The following is an 18436-nucleotide window of genomic DNA, read 5'->3' as shown; positions in this document are numbered from 1 at the left end:
GAAAACAAAGGAAAAAAAAAAAACAAAAGCACCTTCCCCCCCATCCACCCTCTTCCACCTCCTCCCCCCGAGCGGCGCAGGGGAACGGGGAATGGGGGTTATGGTCAGTCTACAGCACTTCTCTGCCGCTCCTTCTCGGTCACTCTCGTCCCCTGTGCTGTGGGGTCCCACCCACGGGATGCAGTCCTTGATGAACTGATCCGGCGTGGGCTTCCCACAGGCAGCAGCTCTTCCAGAACTGCTCCAGATATGGGTCCGTACCACGGCGTCCATCCCTCAGGAGAAAACTGCTCCAACCTGGCTCCCCCACAGGCAGCAGCTCCTGCCAGGTCACCTGCTCCTGCGTGGGCTCCTCTCCACGGGCTACAGGTCCGGCCTGGAATCTGCTCCGGCAGGGGTCTTCCACAGGCGGCAGCCTCCGTCGGTGCAGGGCCACCTGCTCCACCGTGGTCTCCTCCACGGGCTGCAGCGTGGAACCCTGCTCCACTGTGGCACTCCATGGGCTGCAGGGGGACATCCTGCTTCACCATGGTCCTCACCACAGGCCGCAGGGGACTTCTGCTCCGGCGCCTGGAGCACCTCTCCCCCTCCCTCTACACTGACCTTGACATGTGCAAGGCTGTTCTCTCACTCCCTTGACTCTCCCGGCTGCTGTCTGGCGCAGCGTTTTTTTCCCTGTCTTAAATATGCTCTCACAGAGGCGCAAAACAACATCGCTTATTGGCTCGGATCTGGAAAACAATGGGGCCCTTCCCAAACATGGGGCAGCTTCTAGATCTTTCTCACAGAAACCACCCCTATGGCTCCCTGCTACCAAAACCTTGCCACGTAAACCCACTACAGTAGCAGATTATCACTGTTCTGCAGCTGACTTTTTTGAACCTTTTGGGCAGTCTATCATGGTTGTTTCTTCTGTCTTTGCACAGAACATGAAGGTTGAGAATGTGAGTACTTTGCAGAGGTTATTGCAGTTTAACTTGGTGCACAGCTAGGTGTACAATAGTTAGATGTGTAAACAAATATCCGACATTTGTTTCTCTGTTTTTCCACTTGCAGGTTTATTCTTCAGTCTAAAGGAGTGATTCATAATCAACTCTTAGAAAAACAGAGAATAGCAGAAGAGAAAATTAAGGAATTAGAGGTAAGTTTCTGGCAAGTAAAGATGATGAAAGTACAATATTGAAGGTCAACAAAATTGTATCTCTTACATTGCTTGTTTTTATCTAGAACTGTTCATTCTCAAGGATCATAACTGGGGGGGAACATGGAGCTGTTAACAAGTAACCTACAATAATTCCTATCACTTGGTTTCTTTGGTATGTCTACAAACTCATGAGTGATGCAGAAAAAGCAGATAAAGTTGGCTGTTCACTCTGTGTCCTGATGTGAAAACTGGAGGTGAGGGTTTCAAATGAAATTAGTGGGAGTTAAGTTTAAAACTAGCTAGAGGATATTTACGTGGTTATTTGCAGCAGATAGGTGATATGAAACTCTTTGCCAGTGCTGTGGATATTAGAGGTTTACGTTGGTTTAGGATAATTGCTCGAATTCAAGGAAGGGGAATCCTTTGAGCATTACCAAATATGTAGAAATCGCATCCTGCTCAGGAAGTCTGTGAGCTAAATATGTCTGGAGGCTGGGAAAATATTAGGAGGAAGTACCATATATGCCTGCCCTTCTCTTACACTCTTCCCTAGGCATCTCTTGTGGCTGCTGTTGAAGGCTGGATGCTAGGGAAGATGGGACCTAGTTTCTGTGACGTGGTCAGAGCACTTTGGTGTTCTTAAGGCAGAGAAGAATATCTGAGATATATAAAGTAGTGTCTGCACAAGTTCCAGCTGTTTGAACAAGTTATCTAGTGAATCTTGAGTATCTTCTAGTGGCTACAAGTTCAGTTTACACTTTGGAGAAGGGCTTCAGACTGTTCTTTTCCAAGGCCAAGGTTATTTTTTTCTTGTTACCCCTAAAATAGAATTAATGTAAAACTCTGTTCCTTAGCTTTTGGGGAATGACAGAAAACAAAGACTGATTTGAGTTAAGCTGCTTGTCTAATCTGTTAATATTTTGAAGGAGGTGAGTGTGCAGACCAGGTAAGTGGGGGCAAGCAGCAACAGGCAGTAGGTACTCAAACAGGGCTGTGCAGTTCTGTCTCCATTGTCTCCTACTTACACTACAGCAAAAGTGAAATCATATTTTTTAAATTTCTTCTTAAAGCTAAGCTTGTCTGGGGAGCTGTATGGCAAACACGTCACTGCATGCTATGTTGTGTGTTTTCTGTGTTAGATATTAAGGGGGTTTGTGTTTCTGGTGGCCAGAACCTTTTCTACACAGGGAAAACAAGTACCCCATGGATAGGCCATATATGTCAGGTCGCGTTAATGCATACGAGGCACAGTCCTTTATATGCTTACGTGATAAAAGTGATTGTATCCTGGCTAATCTGGAACCATTCCAGACACCAGTGGCTTTGAACAAAACCAGCTCTGCAAGTGAAGGTGGAGAACTTCATAGCAGCATGCCTGCAATTGGGGCTGAGCGGAGTGCGCTTGACAGTTCTGGCTTCTTTGCCCTTCAGCTGTGCATCCCAGTTTCTTCCTGTTCCTGGTGGGGAATGATCTTACCTCCTGAACTTTCAGATTGCTGACTTTTTAGAATGGATGGAATTCTCCCCAAATTACAACCTGTGTCATTCTTACATGCAGCCTCAGAGATGGTTGCTTGCCTCAGGTCTGTGGTTATGGCCACTGAATTGCAGTTCCCAGAAGCAGTGACCCTCTCAAAAGGTGGTAGGAATTGTGAAGGTGGTTGCTGCATGGATTGTTTTGGTTTGTTTTCTGTTTAACCACAGATAGTAGGGCTCAGATTGCTAGGTCCTTCCTCAAATCCATCTTTTAACTACTGTTTCCAGCTGTCTGGCACGTTTGTGTAAAGGATATTCCTTAGACTTGGGATTCCCTCAGGAAGAGGATAAAAGTGACAGCTGCTGGAAACTAAGATTTCAGGGGAAATACCTGAGTCCAAGTTAAGAGGGTGCTTATCACAGGAGTAGGGGATTTTGCTGTCCTGAAAACAAGTTGTGACAGAAGCAGGAAAGAATTTGAAACTTTGTGACCTTGTGCTTCCACTACATCATTGTAAAATAAATATCAGAGCAAGATAACCAGATTAAAACATCGCTCCATCAGTTATTAAAACTGGAAAGATTTTAAAGCTTACGTTTATTTTTTGTATTGTTAACTACCTTATCACTCTTATAGCTCACTTCGCATGGTTGGATGAAGCTGGCCAGAGTAATCCTGTGGTATCCATACAGTGTAGCTGACCCGGTTACTCCTGTAGTGTGAGCTTGAGATAATTATGCACTGTGATTGCAGAGCTATTGCCAAGGTGTTGTGAAACATGCATTTTTCATACAAACCCCAATGTCAGAAATGCTGTCACCGCTAGCTTGGTTCTGGTTCTGGAGGAGCACAGCACAGAAGTCTCAGCTCACAGCTAAGCTCTCCTGTAAATCTGCCCAGCTGTGTAGTAAGGGGAACTCCTAAGTGCTGGCTGTTTATGAAAACACATGCTTTAATCTGCTTCAGAGATGTGAACGGGATTTTGTGACGTTCACGGTTGTCAAAATGAATTATGAAAACAGAAAAGGGTTTTGCCTTTGGTTTGAAAGCTTTCCTTCTCTTTCCTCAGATGTTTTCTACTGCAAGCAGTGACTGAAGTTACTCTCTTTGCCTTATTCCTTTCTGCTGGGTTTCTCTGCTGTTCAAGTGTTGCGTTGTCTCTTTTATGGCAGCATCACAAATGAGTGTGATACTGCACAGCAAAGCAGCAGGGAGAACCCAAACTGTCTTTGTACAGAGCTGTGAAAAAAGACTTTGCTGGAATATGTGCTCAGTGTACTCTGTGAGGGGAACTGTGTCACCGTGTCTCTGAAAATGCCCAAAGGGGTATAGATATATACAAATAAGGGGGTAAACGTGTTGTCTGTCAGTTAATCCACAGAAAAATCAGGGTAGCTTTACCCTTTTCCTTCCAGGTAAGGTATGAATGTGTGCGTATATATTCATTTAGCAAACTTAACTTCACAACTTTTGGATAATCCTTTGGAATCTTAATAAACTGCCTAGGCTTGCTTGCAAAATGCACATGCTTGCCTAAAGGCTATGCCACTGAAGCTTCCAAAAGCCTTGGATCTTGCAGATTGATGGCATAGGCTCATGCACTCGCACGGGAAGCTTTCTGCTTAGCCCCAGCAATTGGTTTTTTCCAGTCCTGATAATATCAAATTCTTGTTGTGTTTCACAGCACAAGGGGTATGTGTAAAATCTATTTTGAAAGCATTCTAAAGGGATGAGCACAGACTCTTTTTAGCTCAGCAATGTTTGTGCAGTATTAAGAGAAAAACCAAGTAATGTTTTTCTTCCCTTGTTTTTAAGGAAACATGATATGTGAGGGGTGGAACAATGCTTTGTTTCAGGAAACGTTATCCGTTTCCATTGTAGGGCTAGATGGATTCTGTTTTTAAATGTGGCATTTTAAAAAGAACAAACTCTGATATTATAAAGACATGGAAAATTGATTCTTCATTAGGGGTGGAGAAAGTGATTATTGCTGTGCGTTTTCTCTGATAATATCTGATAATCCCCCTCTCTCCTGCTATATTGAGCATGTTTAGTTGTCAGGCGTTGTCAGACTAAATTTCTAAAAATAACAAATAGGGGGGAGGCTGTGCTGGGCAGCTTGGACTGTGTGTCACTGAATTTAGCTCCTCCATGCAAAGGGCAACAGCAACCTGCAGCTTTTTTTTGTGGAATTGGATATCAGTTTTAAAGCTCTGACCGTAATATTGTTGTGTGCTTATTTCCCATGCAATTTTTTTACACATGTGTATGGAGACTGAATATTTAATGCTGTGGAGCTAAAGTTGGTTTCATCTCTGTCTGTCTGAAGTTGAAAATACAGAGGTAAAAGGTACACTCAAGTGCTAGATCTCTAATTCAGAAATTCTTCCTTTGATCCCAAAAATGCCATGTCCAGTTGTCTCGTCCCACACATGGAACTTTTTTGCTCTGGTTCGTGATGAAGAATAAATATTCTGCTCTCAAACACCACGACGCTTCTCATGCAAATGCTTGGATGGTTTTGTAGGGCTGGTTCCTAGTAAAGTCAAAATGTCACTGAATTACAGTGCTGTTTGGTGGTTACCAACACTTCTTCCCCATTGTGGCCTGGATGCGAACTTGCTTGTGCTGGGGAGCCCTTTCTCTAATCCTGTTCTCTAGGAGCTTTCGGATGGCCTTGCTGCAGCCCTGGGGCATAACGGCAGCGCCCCTGTTCTCAGCGAGCCTGCAGGGTGTCTCTGCTGGCTGCATGCTGGTGTGTTTGTGCCCTGGGGAACAGAGATTGAAGTGGGTGAGGTGTGGCTGGGGAGAAATGCTGCAGTCTGGGAGCCGGTGCCTCTTCTTCTCTGAGCATGTATGGCCGGGACGGACTTGCTCCAAATGGCCAAGTGTTTTGGATTTACTCCTAAAGCAATTCTCTGGATGGTCCTTTGTTTTTGTTTTTGTTTTTTTTTTTTTATGCTAAAGCTGACAACATGGAGGCCCCTGACGTGGCCTCAGTGCTTTTGGCTTTATGGCCTCATCGGCTTGAAGGAAGTTTGGCGTGTGGCTGTCACCATTGCTTCACACAGGAGCCAAGCCGGAACTGTCCCTGGCACGGTTTGCACACCACGTCCATGCAAAGCGGGAGCTCAGCTGCAGCTGTAGTTTGCAAACACACAAAATTTCCCTGGCACAGATCGTTTGCCATTTTGGGGCATTGCCGTGGAGCAAATTTGATTTTTATTTGCTTAAGCTGCTTGTCCTGGAAGATACTGAATTTGTTGCCCACCCCCTCCCATCTCCCTCTTATCAAACTTTACAGCACTTGGTGCCTGGGAGTTTGGAGTGCTCATATCCTCTCCTCTTGTCCCTGAATCACACCTTGGAGCTTCATCAGCTTTCCCTGGCCATCAGCAGGCCTTGAGTCCAGATGCTTACCACAGACAGGAGAAAAATAAATGCTTTCAGAGGGTCTCGTATTCCTACACATTATCTCCTCCCTCTGCTTGCTGTATAGGGAGGCTGGGCACCTGATGGTGTTGGACAGACAGTACAGAAGTGAATTAAACGTGTATGGTTAACACTTGGGCTTGCATAGATCTCTTAGGATTCTTTGGGTGCTGACTTCTGGGCTTGGTGATGTTTTGGGGAAATCCATTTCACCTTGACCTTGTTGGCTTTTGACATCCAGGCCTGAGTGTGCCCTCAGTGAGGGCTCACCTATGCTTTTCAGCCTAGGACAGGTCTAGAGTCTTGGCTTGCTTTTGGATGACGTGAGTGGTGTAGCTGCTTGCTGGAGCCTGCTGTCAGCCAGGGAGCATCCACAGGCACTCCCATAAGAGAGCAGGGCACAGGCAGAGCTGTTCGCACGCATCTGTTCTCCACTGACATGCTCCTTTTGAAGAAGGAAGTACTGAAGCTCATTTATTTATTTATTTTTTCCAATAGTTCTGGCTGTTTTACAGCGCAGGAGGAGAATCTGCATTCTCATTTTCAGTTTTGAAAGGGGAAATACTTGGAGCAATGAGTAAAATAGGCCTTAAAATAATAATAAGGCGAAAAGGTTGAGAGTGTAATGGACACAGAGCTAGCTAACACTCCGGGGATAAAGCCATTCTTTATGGAGGAGCCCTCTGGACTGGGACCATACGAAGTTAAGGTAAATATTTGGGCATAGCTAATGCTCCACTATTTGTTTCTGTCCCCTAAATTGTTTCTGCTGGTGACTGTACGAATAGTATGCTTGTTTCTTGCTCTTGAGGCCATGGATGAATCTGACTGATGACTTAATTGTTTAAAGCACACATTTGATCTTACAGTTGTTTGTGGAAAGTGAAAATAGTAAGAGGATTGTTTTCTTCCAGCCTAATTTATGTGTACTTTATGCTATTTTTCTTTTATCCAGATCACATAATTTCACTCTCATCCCAGACAGATGCAAGTTAATTGCTTGCAGGTAGCATCCTCCAGCTTTACATGGGAACAGATGCTCTTTGGTAATTGCAAGAAAGAAGTTGTATTCTTTTTTTTTTTTTCTTTTTCTTAACACTGGTCCTGATGGCTATGTTAGGTTTATTAGATGAAGGTCAAATAAGCAATTTTCAAAGCAGAACATACCTAAGCTTGTGCTATGTTAATTAGTGCACAGGTCACGGGTTGCAAAATGCAAAGTAGTAACCTTTCGGATATAGAAACAAAATCATCACATTTGAGAGGGAATTCCCAGCTCTCTGAAAGGATCATCCACTGATTTAGGCGTGGGATGGCTTATGAAAGCTTAACATCTCACCATGTTTTTGTGAGGAGTGACTTGTATTTCTAACATCACATGTGTATGATACACATTCACAGGGCTGGATTTTTCATTTGGAGCACTCACTCACAGCAAAAAAATTTCAAACTCCACAGTTTTTGCAAGGACCTAGTTAATTAGTGATTATTTGTTACTCTCCACTGCGCTACAGCTTGCAGATTAAGCACGCAAAGTGGCTGAGAGGGCAAAGGCCTCAACAAGGGCGAACTGGAATTTGGCAACTCCTCTGTCCCCTGTAATTTTAGGTGGATAACTGTAGATTTTAAAAGTAGGAGAATAATGAACATGAATGTTGTTCACTTTTAAATCCTTCAGAGCCTACCTATAGAGATGCTTTCGAAATACAATTATCCTAGAAGTTTAGGATTTTTGGTTTTGCTCTGACAAAAAATGAAACTAGCGGAAAAAGCTTTTCAAAGTAAAATTCACCAATACACTAGCGTTTCTTTGCAATTCAGGGAAAAGTGAAGAACATTACGCATTACTAGAAAAATAAATCTTCTTCTGTCTAAATGGTTTGTCCACCCAGGAGCCTACATTTAGTCATCTGGGTCTGAAAGTTGCTTGTTTCCTCTGATTAGCGTTAAAGTGCTCTTATGAATACATTGAAATCATCTGAACATAAAATTGATAGATAAGCCTTTCTTTGTCGTTTTAAATCAGGGTCTGAATCATTGTCAAAGCTTTCCTTTGTACTTCTGGCTGCGGAAGTATCCAAAGCAATGAGGATAGCTGGATGTTGCTCCCTCCGAATTCTTCGTCGTGTGAGTAATAGTTAGTCACAAACCAATGCCACTGCACTTGACTGAGTCACCAGGACCATGCAGTCACTCCTTGCTGTCCTTTGTACCAGGCAATTCAGTGGCTCTGGGGAGGGGGATTATCTGTATCTGGCACCCCCATCCCCCTTGTCTTGCCTGGGGAGAACAGGAAGCCTTTATTTGGAAAGCGTGCTCCTGCGTGTGAGAGACCTGACCCAGCCCTGAGTCAGCTTTGCAAAACCACACCTTGCTCGCTGGGTATGCAGGAGGTTGTCACAACTTCCTGCTGGCCCCGTGCCACTGCCTGGTTTACTTTGCTAATCTGCCCGAAAATGTGTTCCTAGTGGGGATGTGGCAGTGCCCACTCTGTCGGTGAGGCAGGCGAGTCCAAGGGTGTCCAACTTGGCTGGGTGAGGGGACGGTGGTTAGTTGGGAGTTCACATCTTCTTGTTGCTTTCTGAGTCTTTGAAATTTGCAGAAGTAATTTTACATCAAAAAATGACCTCATTTGGCCTGAACTGTAAGATCTGGATGAAAGGTATGGCGTGATTTTACAAGAGTCACAGTGCCAGGAGATGCTCTGGTCACTTGTACTGACTGCAGGAGTACAGAAACCCAAGCACAAAATTAAGGAACTTAGCACATTTTGCAAGAGGCAGTTTGGTGAGGGACATTTGCGTGCAGAAAGTGGGGATTTTCAGAATCTGGGTAAGTTTTCCCTCCCTAAATTCTCTGTATTTGACCTGACTCTGCTGTCATGAGTCTGGTCAGGCGTATTGTAGTGGGCTTGAAACAATGTCCCTCTGAAATCCCTGCTCTAAATGGGTAACGTTTCCAAGAAGACATCTCCTAAAGGGAGTTTCTGAGCTGATAATGTATTTCTTGCTGCCACCTACTGAAATATTCCCAGTTAGCTTTCTTTTGTAGTAAACGTCAGGCTAGGGTGCAGAAGTTCACTGGAACAATCGTCACTTCCCATTTGGGGAAAGCACCTGGCTCCACCTCTCATTAATACGCTGGCATGTGGCTGACACGACACTTAGTGTGAAGCATGCTCCAGCATGGGCTGGGGCTTTGGTACAGAGAGGGTGCTCTGCAGCTATGTTCTGCTGCCCGTTACTTCACCCCAGCATCTCTCCAAGGGTTGCCTCCGTAGTACCGTGTTTGGAAAGCAGTGAATGCTCTTCCAAACTAGTTTTTTTCAGAATATGTTCCTCATTGTCTCAAAGCCCTATAATAATGATGTTGGAAGCCCTTCTGGTAGTACTGTGGGTAGGATCAGTACATGGTGAAGGCAGATTTGCACCAGCAATTCTTTAGGCAGGTGCTTCTAAAGATCCCCCGGAGTTGGCAGGTACACTAGGTCTCCTTTCTACTTGGGACAGCCTTCAAATAGGAGCCTTGATATAACTCATATCGTGATGTAACTCATATTTCCTAGGTCTACCTGGGACAGCCTCTGCTCTCAATTGTAATCCAGACGGCTCCGAAGTGACCAAGAATCCCCATTGCCTTCTGGAATGAGTGGCTAAGGGAAAACCCAGGGATGTGAATCATCACTTCTCCTCCTAGGTGAATGGCATCATCGTGCTTCTGTCAGCAGCTGTCATCAGAAACTGGCTCTACTCCCTTCCTATTGCACTTTACTCTTGGGCAAACTGTAGGCAACTTCCTGAGAGCAATAACCGTGCTTGGAAAGTCTTGAAGAGTATCTAAATATTTGGTGGTTGCTGCAGTGTGTAATTCCCAATGTGTACTATGTGCGGTGCTGGGTGGACCCAGCAGGGTGTGGGACTCACCCTCCCAGCCCTGTCAGTGGTGCCCACTGTGCGGGAGTTTCTCCCAAAGCAGGAACAGCTGGCTGCTGCTTGGCACGTCTGCCCCTTCCCCATTTACCAGTTTCAGATGGCCGTGACATTAAGCAAAGCGCACGTCTTCGGCACGCCAGCTTCAGCGATTTGAGGCTGACCAAAATATCTGACGTGCCGCGGCAAATGGTGGTGGCTCAGGGTGCTGGTCTCTGGCGGGAGGTATTTGGGTGATTCCAACCATCCCAGCAGCAGCAGCGGCCCTCGAGTAAGAGAGATGTGCTGCTGCTGCTGCTGCCTGCCCCCCCTGTGCTGGCCGCACAGCTCTCCTCCCTCTTGGGAAGATCCCTCTGCAGATGAGCGTGTGTGCACCCAGCTCCGTCTGGGGAGCTGCTTATCACTTTCCCAAAGAGTGCACACACAGAGCCCGCGAGGAATGCCAAAAATGACCTGGGTTAACTTTGGGAGATACAGAAACTTTAGGCTAGCAGGTTTATTGAGACTGTCACAAGATGAGTTATATCAAGGCTCCTATTTGAAGCACGGCATCATGCCTGAAGACTCTGTGGCATTCCTCCACAACAGCCTTCTGAGCACGGGAGCAGCATGCCAGCAGCTGAGCGTGCTGCAAGCCACGGGGAGGCCTTCTCTAGAAAAGAAACCTGCCCACTTGTTTCATCCTCACAAGTTAGGGATTGCAGATTTTTTATTATTATTATTATTATTTTTTAAACCTGAAATGAGGAAGCATGTTCCAATACCAGATCCTTACATTTCCATGGAGACACTTTTGTTTGGGTTCATGCACTTCACATTTGTGTTTGCAGGCCAGGGGTGGAGACAGTTGTTTTTTTTTTTTTTCTTGCTGAGGTGAAGAGAAAAAAGTAGAATTTGAAGAGCGAAAGGAATAGGAATTGAATGACAAAACGCTGTTTGAAAAAGGGAACTCACATGCGAGTGCTAGGCATTATGCAACAGGAGTAGACTTTGGCTGCTATGTGTTGGTTTCTTGCTGAGAACAGAAGTGCTGTGCTGTCTTTCGGAGCCGAGCACGCCTGCCTTGAAGCACTGCACTGAGTTACCCACCCTGGACAGTGCTCAGGAGATGTGTGCTGCTGTGGCCAGCGCTGGCAGGCTCTGAAGACAGAGGTGTCTAAATCACAGTGTTGTGGGAATACGTGGCCTTGATCATCTCAATCCAGTCCACGGGGAGCTGAATAATAGTTTTTCCTTGCTGTGGAATTTGTGGATGCTGGCTCTTTAATCTGCCAGGAATGCACGGCCTGGCTGTGTCACTGTGCCTCTCAACAAAGGCTTGGTTTCTTGCAGCGTGATGCAACACCAGTGGAGGTGGGAAGTTCACGCGGTGCCAGAAGGTCACCAGCTCTGCCTGCGAACCGGAGCTCCTGTTGTTCTTCGGGGTTGTGACCTGCAGGTTTATTTGCATTAAATCTATTATTTCCGCAGCAGCTGCTGAGAGCAAATAGCACGGAGCCGACCGGGGAGCGTGCTGGCAGCGGCTTACCTGTGACAGGGAGTGAAGTGCCAGGGCGAGCTGTGGCACAGGGGAACAGCAGCAGCAAGAGTTCACGGCATCGTTTTCACTTTAAGCATAATCACTGGGGCACGGACTTGTTTCTCTGCTGCACACCAGTGAGAAGCAGGAGCAGCAGATGAAGGTCTGGGGGTGTTGCCTCACCTAGCTGCTGACTGAGGCTGCTCAAGGTGATGCTTTCAAGAGCTCGCACGTTGTCCCCAGGTGAGGCACAGAGGACTCCAGGCATCACGGCGCCGCCTGTGAGCTGTGGGCGACCTCCCTGGAGTCACAGTGGGCACCCTGTGAAGCAACTGCCCTGCAGGAGGACTGCTGTGCATGCCAGCCAGAAGCTGTGCAGTTGTCCTCTCTTCCTTCTGTAGACTCCCTGTGAGCACCACACGCTGTCTGACGTGGCTGTGGCAGAAGCTGGTCGTATTTTTGGTTGCATCGTCCTCTGAGCACATGGGAGGTAGCAATTTTACTTTGTGCAGCTCTCCTGAAAACACGTGCAGGTTACCCTGTGCTGTTCCTCCCTTCAAGGCTGCAGCAGGGCCTGGAGGTGTGGGAAGCTCCTGAGATTTGGGAGGGGTGAGGTGAGCACGGCCAGGCAGGGGCAGGGCACCCTCTGCAGTCAGGGAGCAGGAGGAGCCTTAGCAGGGCTCCTGAGCCACACGCAGGCGTTGGGCAGCTCAGCCCTGTGGCCTGCAGGATGGATTTGCTCTGCTGCCCAAAGAAGTCTTGGCTGTAGTTCCCTGCCCTCCGTCTGGGCGCCAGGTAGCCATTAGCGTGGCAAACCTGGTTCCAGAAAGAAGATTGAAGAGAAAACATTTCTTCAGGGCTTGTTTTCAGGCCTGTGACTTGTTTTGCTTCCAGCCACGGCAGCCCTTCCTGGCGAGGGAAGATAACTCTTGTTGGCTACAGGACTGGCTTGAAGAAATTGTGAAACTACAGGCTTGGAGGCACTAACTGTGCTGGCTTCTTGTGAGCAGCTCTGCATGAAAGCAGCCTGTCAGCTAGCCCCCATGCAGCATACACCTTGCTAACCTGTAGCAGGGTGTCTGTGCCGGGTGTCCCAGGGTAGGTGGCAGCCCCCTTCCTGGGTGGGGAAGCAGCAGAGAAGGAGGGGGGTCGAGAGGTTGTCACCCCAAGTAGTGGGTGCAGGAACCCCGGGGGTTTTGGTGCTGTGTGCATTGCGTGCTGAGTGGGGAGGGCTTGCTGGGTGCTTCAGCAAGGCAGAGGGGGTTCCAGAAGCTGTGCCTCTTCAGCAGCACCCAAGAAGTGTATTTTGCAGTGAATGCAGAATCACAGAATGGTTTGGGTTGGAAGGGACCTTAAAGCTCATCCAGTTCCAGCCTCCTGCCATGGGCAGGGACACCTCCCACTAGACCAGGTTGCTCAAAGCCCCATCCAACCTGGCTTAAACCCAAGACAGGTGTGAACCAGAACTGGCAAATTCACATCTTTCTGCCATGCTCCCTGTATTTCTTCCTTAGCGCTTTTCTTGTAACTGCTGGTGAGATGCCAGCACCTCACTGGACTGCCCAGTTTCACTGCGGAGCGCGGTGGTGTTGGTTGCAGGCCGTGGATGTAGGCTTTCCTGAGAGCAGAACGGTGAGTGCCACCTTCACCTACTGGCTTTCCAAAGTAAGCCTCCTTCCTCAATCCCTCCCTGAGGCTCCATGACTCGGGCAGCCGTGTGCCTCTCTGCTTTGGGTAACCACTTGGTCTCGCCAAAGGCACACTGGAGCTTGTAGGCTGGCAGGCTGGTGTTTTTCTTGTGCTAGGAGGCAGTTTCTGGCTCTAACGGTGTGGGTGCAGATAAGAGCTTTGAATCTGCAGTGTGCATGCTCCGAAGCTTCCCAAGTCAGCAGCTTTCCGTGCATACACCACACACGGCCAGTGTGCTGCCGGGGCCAGCTCAGGCTCCAACTGGTGAGCACCGGGGTTAACGGGCTAGGGAAGGAGTCTCAGCAGCCTTCGATTTCGTTCGGGACCCAAATTAGCAGCACAGTTCTGGCATCGCACTGGAAATGTGCTTCTAACTGCACTTGCCTTGGCACACGCAGCAGCGGATTCCTGCTTGGAGCGCTAAAAGCTCCTCCACAGGAAAATACACGCAGCTCATCCCCTGAGGAGCTACAGCCTCGCAGCCACGGGCTGGCCCGGCGCTTTGGGTCAGATGCCTTGGGGCTGCAGGTCAGCATCAAGGTCGGAGAGTCTTGGATGTGGGGTTTGGGGAGGCTGCAGATGGTGTTTCTTGTGCAGCCAGCAGTTACTGCCAGCCCAGCGGATCTGGCAGGACTGGAACAGCCTCAAGGATGACTTCAGAGCGGCGCTGCCAGACCCATTACTTGGTTTTCTCAGCGCTGGTGTGACGAGGCAGAATATGTGTCAGCTGGGCTTGCTCACAGAGCTGCTCCCCGGGAAGGAGGATCAGATAGACACCGAGTTTCCTGTCTAGACCCCAGTAATTGTGGCGAGGAGAGTTTTGCATGTAAGTTCCTGCTCTTTCTCCTGTGATTACCTAAGCAGAAACCGGGCTGCAGCTTCTCAGGAAGGAACACCTTGCTCCTGCCACACACATAGGAAAATATCGTGATAGTCTGCCCCTCACCCTTCTTTACGTGGGCCGTTGGTCCAGGTGAGAGCCAGCTGCTGTGCTGGCTCTGGCGCTGCATGCTGCCGGCCTGGAGAACAGCTCAGAAAGTTTTCAGGCTCCAAGCTGTGGGTGCAGCATTTCCCTTGCCTGCCCCAGCAGCAGGATCTCCCTGAGCACTGATGGGATGGAAGGGGCTGTGCTGGGGGGTGCAGGTTGGGTGCTGCCTGTGCTCCCCACAGCCCTCTTCCCCCAGCTCCCGCCTCGTTTCCTTGTCCCTGGTGTGGCTGCTCAGCCTGCTCCGCTTTGCCCTGCGCTGCTCCCTCTCAGCTGGATCCCCAGCTGGTCCCAGCTCGAAGAGGTTTGGTGCCACGGCCTCTGAAGGGATGAGTCTGCATGGAGACCACTTTTGGGAGAAAGGAGTAAAAGCATCAGGACTGGTGCAGATCCTCTTTCCCCATCATTTTCTGCTAGAAAGTGCGTAACCGAGGAGAGGGATTGAGGGAAAATGCACATTTCCAAAATCCTGCCCAGCCCGTGCCTGCAGGTGATGCTTACCTAACAAAGTGTCCCCTTGCCATGCCCTGTGTAGCTCTAACACCCTTGCTCCCCCATTTCACCCCACAAGTGGGGAGGGCAAAACACAACAAGCACAGGAGCGTGTGACAGAGGTCCGTGTACGTTCCCCATGGCACCCATGGGCACTTCTGCAGTGTGTTGGGCCAGATTAACACTCAAACCACTCGTACCTGGGGAAGTGGAGCTCAAAGGGTCTCCAGCAGTTCCCTAGCCGTGGATGTTTGCAGTCCCCCTGTGTCAGGATCCCCAAACCATTATTTGAAGCCTCTCAGGTCCTGTCTGTGTGCGGATGCTGCCTCATGGCCAGCCCTGGGCTGTCTGCAGGAGCCAGGCTGCCAGCAGAGGGGTCATCTCTTCAAATGTCTCTTTCCTGGTGGGCATAGGTGGAGAATGGAGAGGATAAAGGGTCTGTTTTGTAGAATAATATAAAAAAATGTTTTGAATGCATAGAAATGGGCTCTGCTGGAGCTGCTCTCCTCCTATAGCCAGCAGAGCGAGGAGGCTGCAACTCTGGGAGCTTCCTCTGAGCGCAGACCCGTGCAGCTTCTCTCTGACGTCTCTCCCCTCCCAGCCTTCACGATCAGTTCCCCAGATGTGAAATCCATCCACGTCTTCCAGGAGCAGCAGGAGAACACAGAAGTCCTGCCCTGCCAGGGCGTCAGCGCCGTGCTGGGAAGTCATTAGCAGTGGTAACCCACAGGGTGCTTCCTCTCCACCAGTTTCCTGAAAAGCAGCTCCAGAAAGCACCAGGGATCCCGGGTGTCGGAGGACCATTGGCGAGAGAGATGAACCATGGCCATGGCTTTTGTTAACAACCTTTCCTATTTAAATAAAAGTCCTTCAGTAGTTGGAAAGGGGATGGGGAGGGGTGTCCTCGCAGCATAGGCACTTGTCAGGTACATGGAGGTGTCACTGTAGGTTCAGCTGTGAGGGGATGGATGCAGAGTGATGGCAGCAGGGCCCTACCACGTGCTAGTGGATTTTCCTTCTGCGTTCTGCATCCCAGCTCTGTGTTTGTGCAAGAAGCATTCAGGAAGCTGCCAGGGGAGCATTGACTTGGCATTTTTTGCAATCTGGCAAAAAGGGGGCTCGCACCCAACTCCCTCCCTTTGCCCACAGCCATCGGGAGGGTGCTGCTCAGCGTGTGCTTTTGGTGGCCGTGTGTGCCCTGTTTCCACACCACCCCTGAGCGGCAGGGTGCTGCTCTGCTTCAGCAAGGCAGTGGCCAGGGGTGAGCACCCCGGAGCAGCGTTTTAGCCCTTTTTGTTCTCCCCCTCTGCAGTTTCTCATGTGTGGCTGAGCAGTGCTGAGGACCTCCCATGTCCCCTGTAGCTATTCTTGGCTTTCAGAGAATCATTCAGATTGGGAAAGACCTCTGAGATCATCTAGTCCAACCTTTAACCCAGTACTGGCAAGTCCACCACTGAGCCATGCCACCAAGTCCTACATCTCCACGTTTCTTGAAGACCTCCAGGGACAGCAACTCAACCACTTCCCTGAGCAGCCCCTGCCAGTGCCACAAAACACTTTGAGTAAAGGAGTTTCTCCTAATACCCAACCCAAACCTCCCTGGTGCAACTTGAGGCCGTTTCCGCTCCTCTCATCACTTGGATGAGCTTGGGGGGGATTGGGAGGGATCATTCATATCACACTGGGTTCCTCTGCACGTGTTTAGAGGTGGTTCGGTGGAGCCTGTGACAGGATGCTCAAGGCTGAGGCTCTGTAACGTGAGAATAATCCTGCCCATGGTTATTGGCACCTTGCACATCCCCAGGACAGGGATGTACCAAGCTCCCCGGGCTGGTGTGAAGGAGCATTTGCTAGGCTGGGGCTGTCACCACCCCGGGGAGAGCTGTGCTGGGCGCATCGCATCGCAGTGATCCCCGCTGGGCTTTGCGGAGGCGAGGACTGCGGTGCTGCGTGGGCAGCGAGCCCTGCACCTGCACGCCCTGTGTGCAGGCAGCTGCAGCCTGTGGAGCCCTGCATGTGCCTCAGCAGGTGGTTGTGCAGCCCAAAAGCTGCTGGGTGACCCCTCCGTGAGCCCACCGCCGGGGAGCCTGCCCCGGGCTTCCCCCAGCCCATCAGCAAGCACTGGAGCGGCGATTTCCCAGCGCCCAGCAGCACATGGACAGGGCTGCTTTCTGTGGGCCTGGCATCCGTGGGAGACTGTTGTGTCTGTTGTTTGGAAACCCAGAGAAAATAGTCAAGGGAGCCAGTTGCAGATTTTTCCAGTCACCTAGGAGAACCCAGACGAGCAGGAAAAAATGCTGCATGGTGAATTCCTATCTTGGGATGCACAGCTTCGGTCTGCTTCCCTGCCAAGCCTGGACTAATTAAAGATGATTAAAGAAACACATTTTGTGATGATGGCAGGGAATTTCTGAACATGCGGCAGATAGAAAAGAGGGTCTGGTTTCTGAAAACACCCAGCTGGGAAAAAAGAGCCTTTTTTAACCTGAGTGTGAAAGGGTTCTGGTGCGGGTTGCTGATAGCATAAGCAGGCTCCAGCATATTAATTTATCTCTGGGCTCCAAACTTTGCGGGGTGTGATTTCCTTTTTTTCACTGCTACATTTGATGTCAGACACTTTGTGCAGCTCCGCTGTTGAAATTATCCCACAGCTCTGAGGAGGAGGTCTCAGAGGGAGCAGAACTCAAACTCTGTGTAAACATTGCCCAGGCAAGAAAGATTCAATATTAACACTTCCAGGCTGCCTCTGGAAATGAAAAAGACTCTCGCACCGGGGCAAGCACGCCGCGGTGTGTGCGCCCTCAGCAGGCTGCTGGGGGCTCTGCCCCGATCGCCTCCCTGTGCTGCTGGTGCCAGGCTGGACATTAACTCCCCTCTGGGTTTCTGCCTTGCAGCAGAAGAAGTCGTACCTGGAACGAAGCGTGAAGGAAGCAGAAGATAACATCAGAGAGATGCTGATGGCCCGGAGGGCGCAGTAGCTGCGTGGTTCCCGACAGGCCTGCGGCACCCTCTGGGTGATGCTGGGCAGCTCCGCTGGTGCCGCTCACCACTGCGGGTCTACGCGATGGCTGCTACTTGGCAGTGTCAATAAACTCTACCCCACAGCCTGTGTTAGCTCCTTCTCTCTGCCTCTGTGTTGCTCAGCAGCTGCCTCCCCTGCTGGAGTTTGAAGTAGGTGGTAATAGGGCTCGGGGTGGGTGTCCCCGGGGAATCCTGCTTGCCTCACACCCCAACAGACACCGGGTGCTGCTGGCTCTGGGCACCCCTCGCATCGTGTGGCTGCAGTCAAGCTCCTGACCCATGCTGGAGCCAGCTGGCAGGATCAGGCTGTGACGAGCTGCTCCAAATCACCTCCACCCCTGCCTTTTGGTTGCTGCCCCCTAAACCTCCCATAGCAAGTCCTGCGCCAGCCTGAATGATTTTTGTCCCTGCATCCTACTACGTGTTCCTCCCTCAAGCAAGCGACTCCGTAGTCTGAGCTGTGATGCATGGCACTGGGTGTCACACCTGGATGCTGGGGCTGCAGTTTCGCAGGAGCAGCCCTGGAGGAGGGCCCAGACAAGGTGCTTGGACCTTGCTTTGGTTCCTGCCTGCCACTGGGCCCGTGTGGAGCTGGGCCCAAAGAACACGGAGCTGCTGGCGGGCTGTGATGGCTCTGCCAAGCTCTACAGCCCCAAGCAGAAGTCCAGGAGGTGAGTGCGAGATGTCTGCCCTGCTCCATGTGTCCATCTCTGTTGGGCACAGAGCAGGCTGGGTTTGGGCAGGGGAG

The 18436-nt window shown here is 49.8% G+C and overlaps 1 protein-coding gene across 1 annotated transcript in view; it reads left to right on the top strand.

Moving 5' to 3' along the window:
- Positions 1-17781, top strand: part of PFDN1 (prefoldin subunit 1) — a 32482-nt gene extending 14701 nt beyond the window's left edge. Inside the window, exons 3-4 of the mRNA XM_084295539.1 lie at positions 1057-1141; positions 17562-17781. Of these exons, the coding sequence (XP_084151665.1) occupies positions 1057-1141; positions 17562-17645 (169 nt within the window). The 3' untranslated portion in view covers positions 17646-17781. The remainder of the gene's footprint in view (positions 1-1056; positions 1142-17561) is intronic.
- The last annotated feature ends 655 nt before the right edge of the window (positions 17782-18436 follow it).

Source organism: Netta rufina (genome assembly GCF_964035555.1).
Source record: "Netta rufina genome assembly, chromosome: 14".
Taxonomy (NCBI): Eukaryota; Metazoa; Chordata; class Aves; order Anseriformes; family Anatidae; genus Netta; species Netta rufina.
This window is presented reverse-complemented; position numbering and strand designations above follow the sequence as displayed.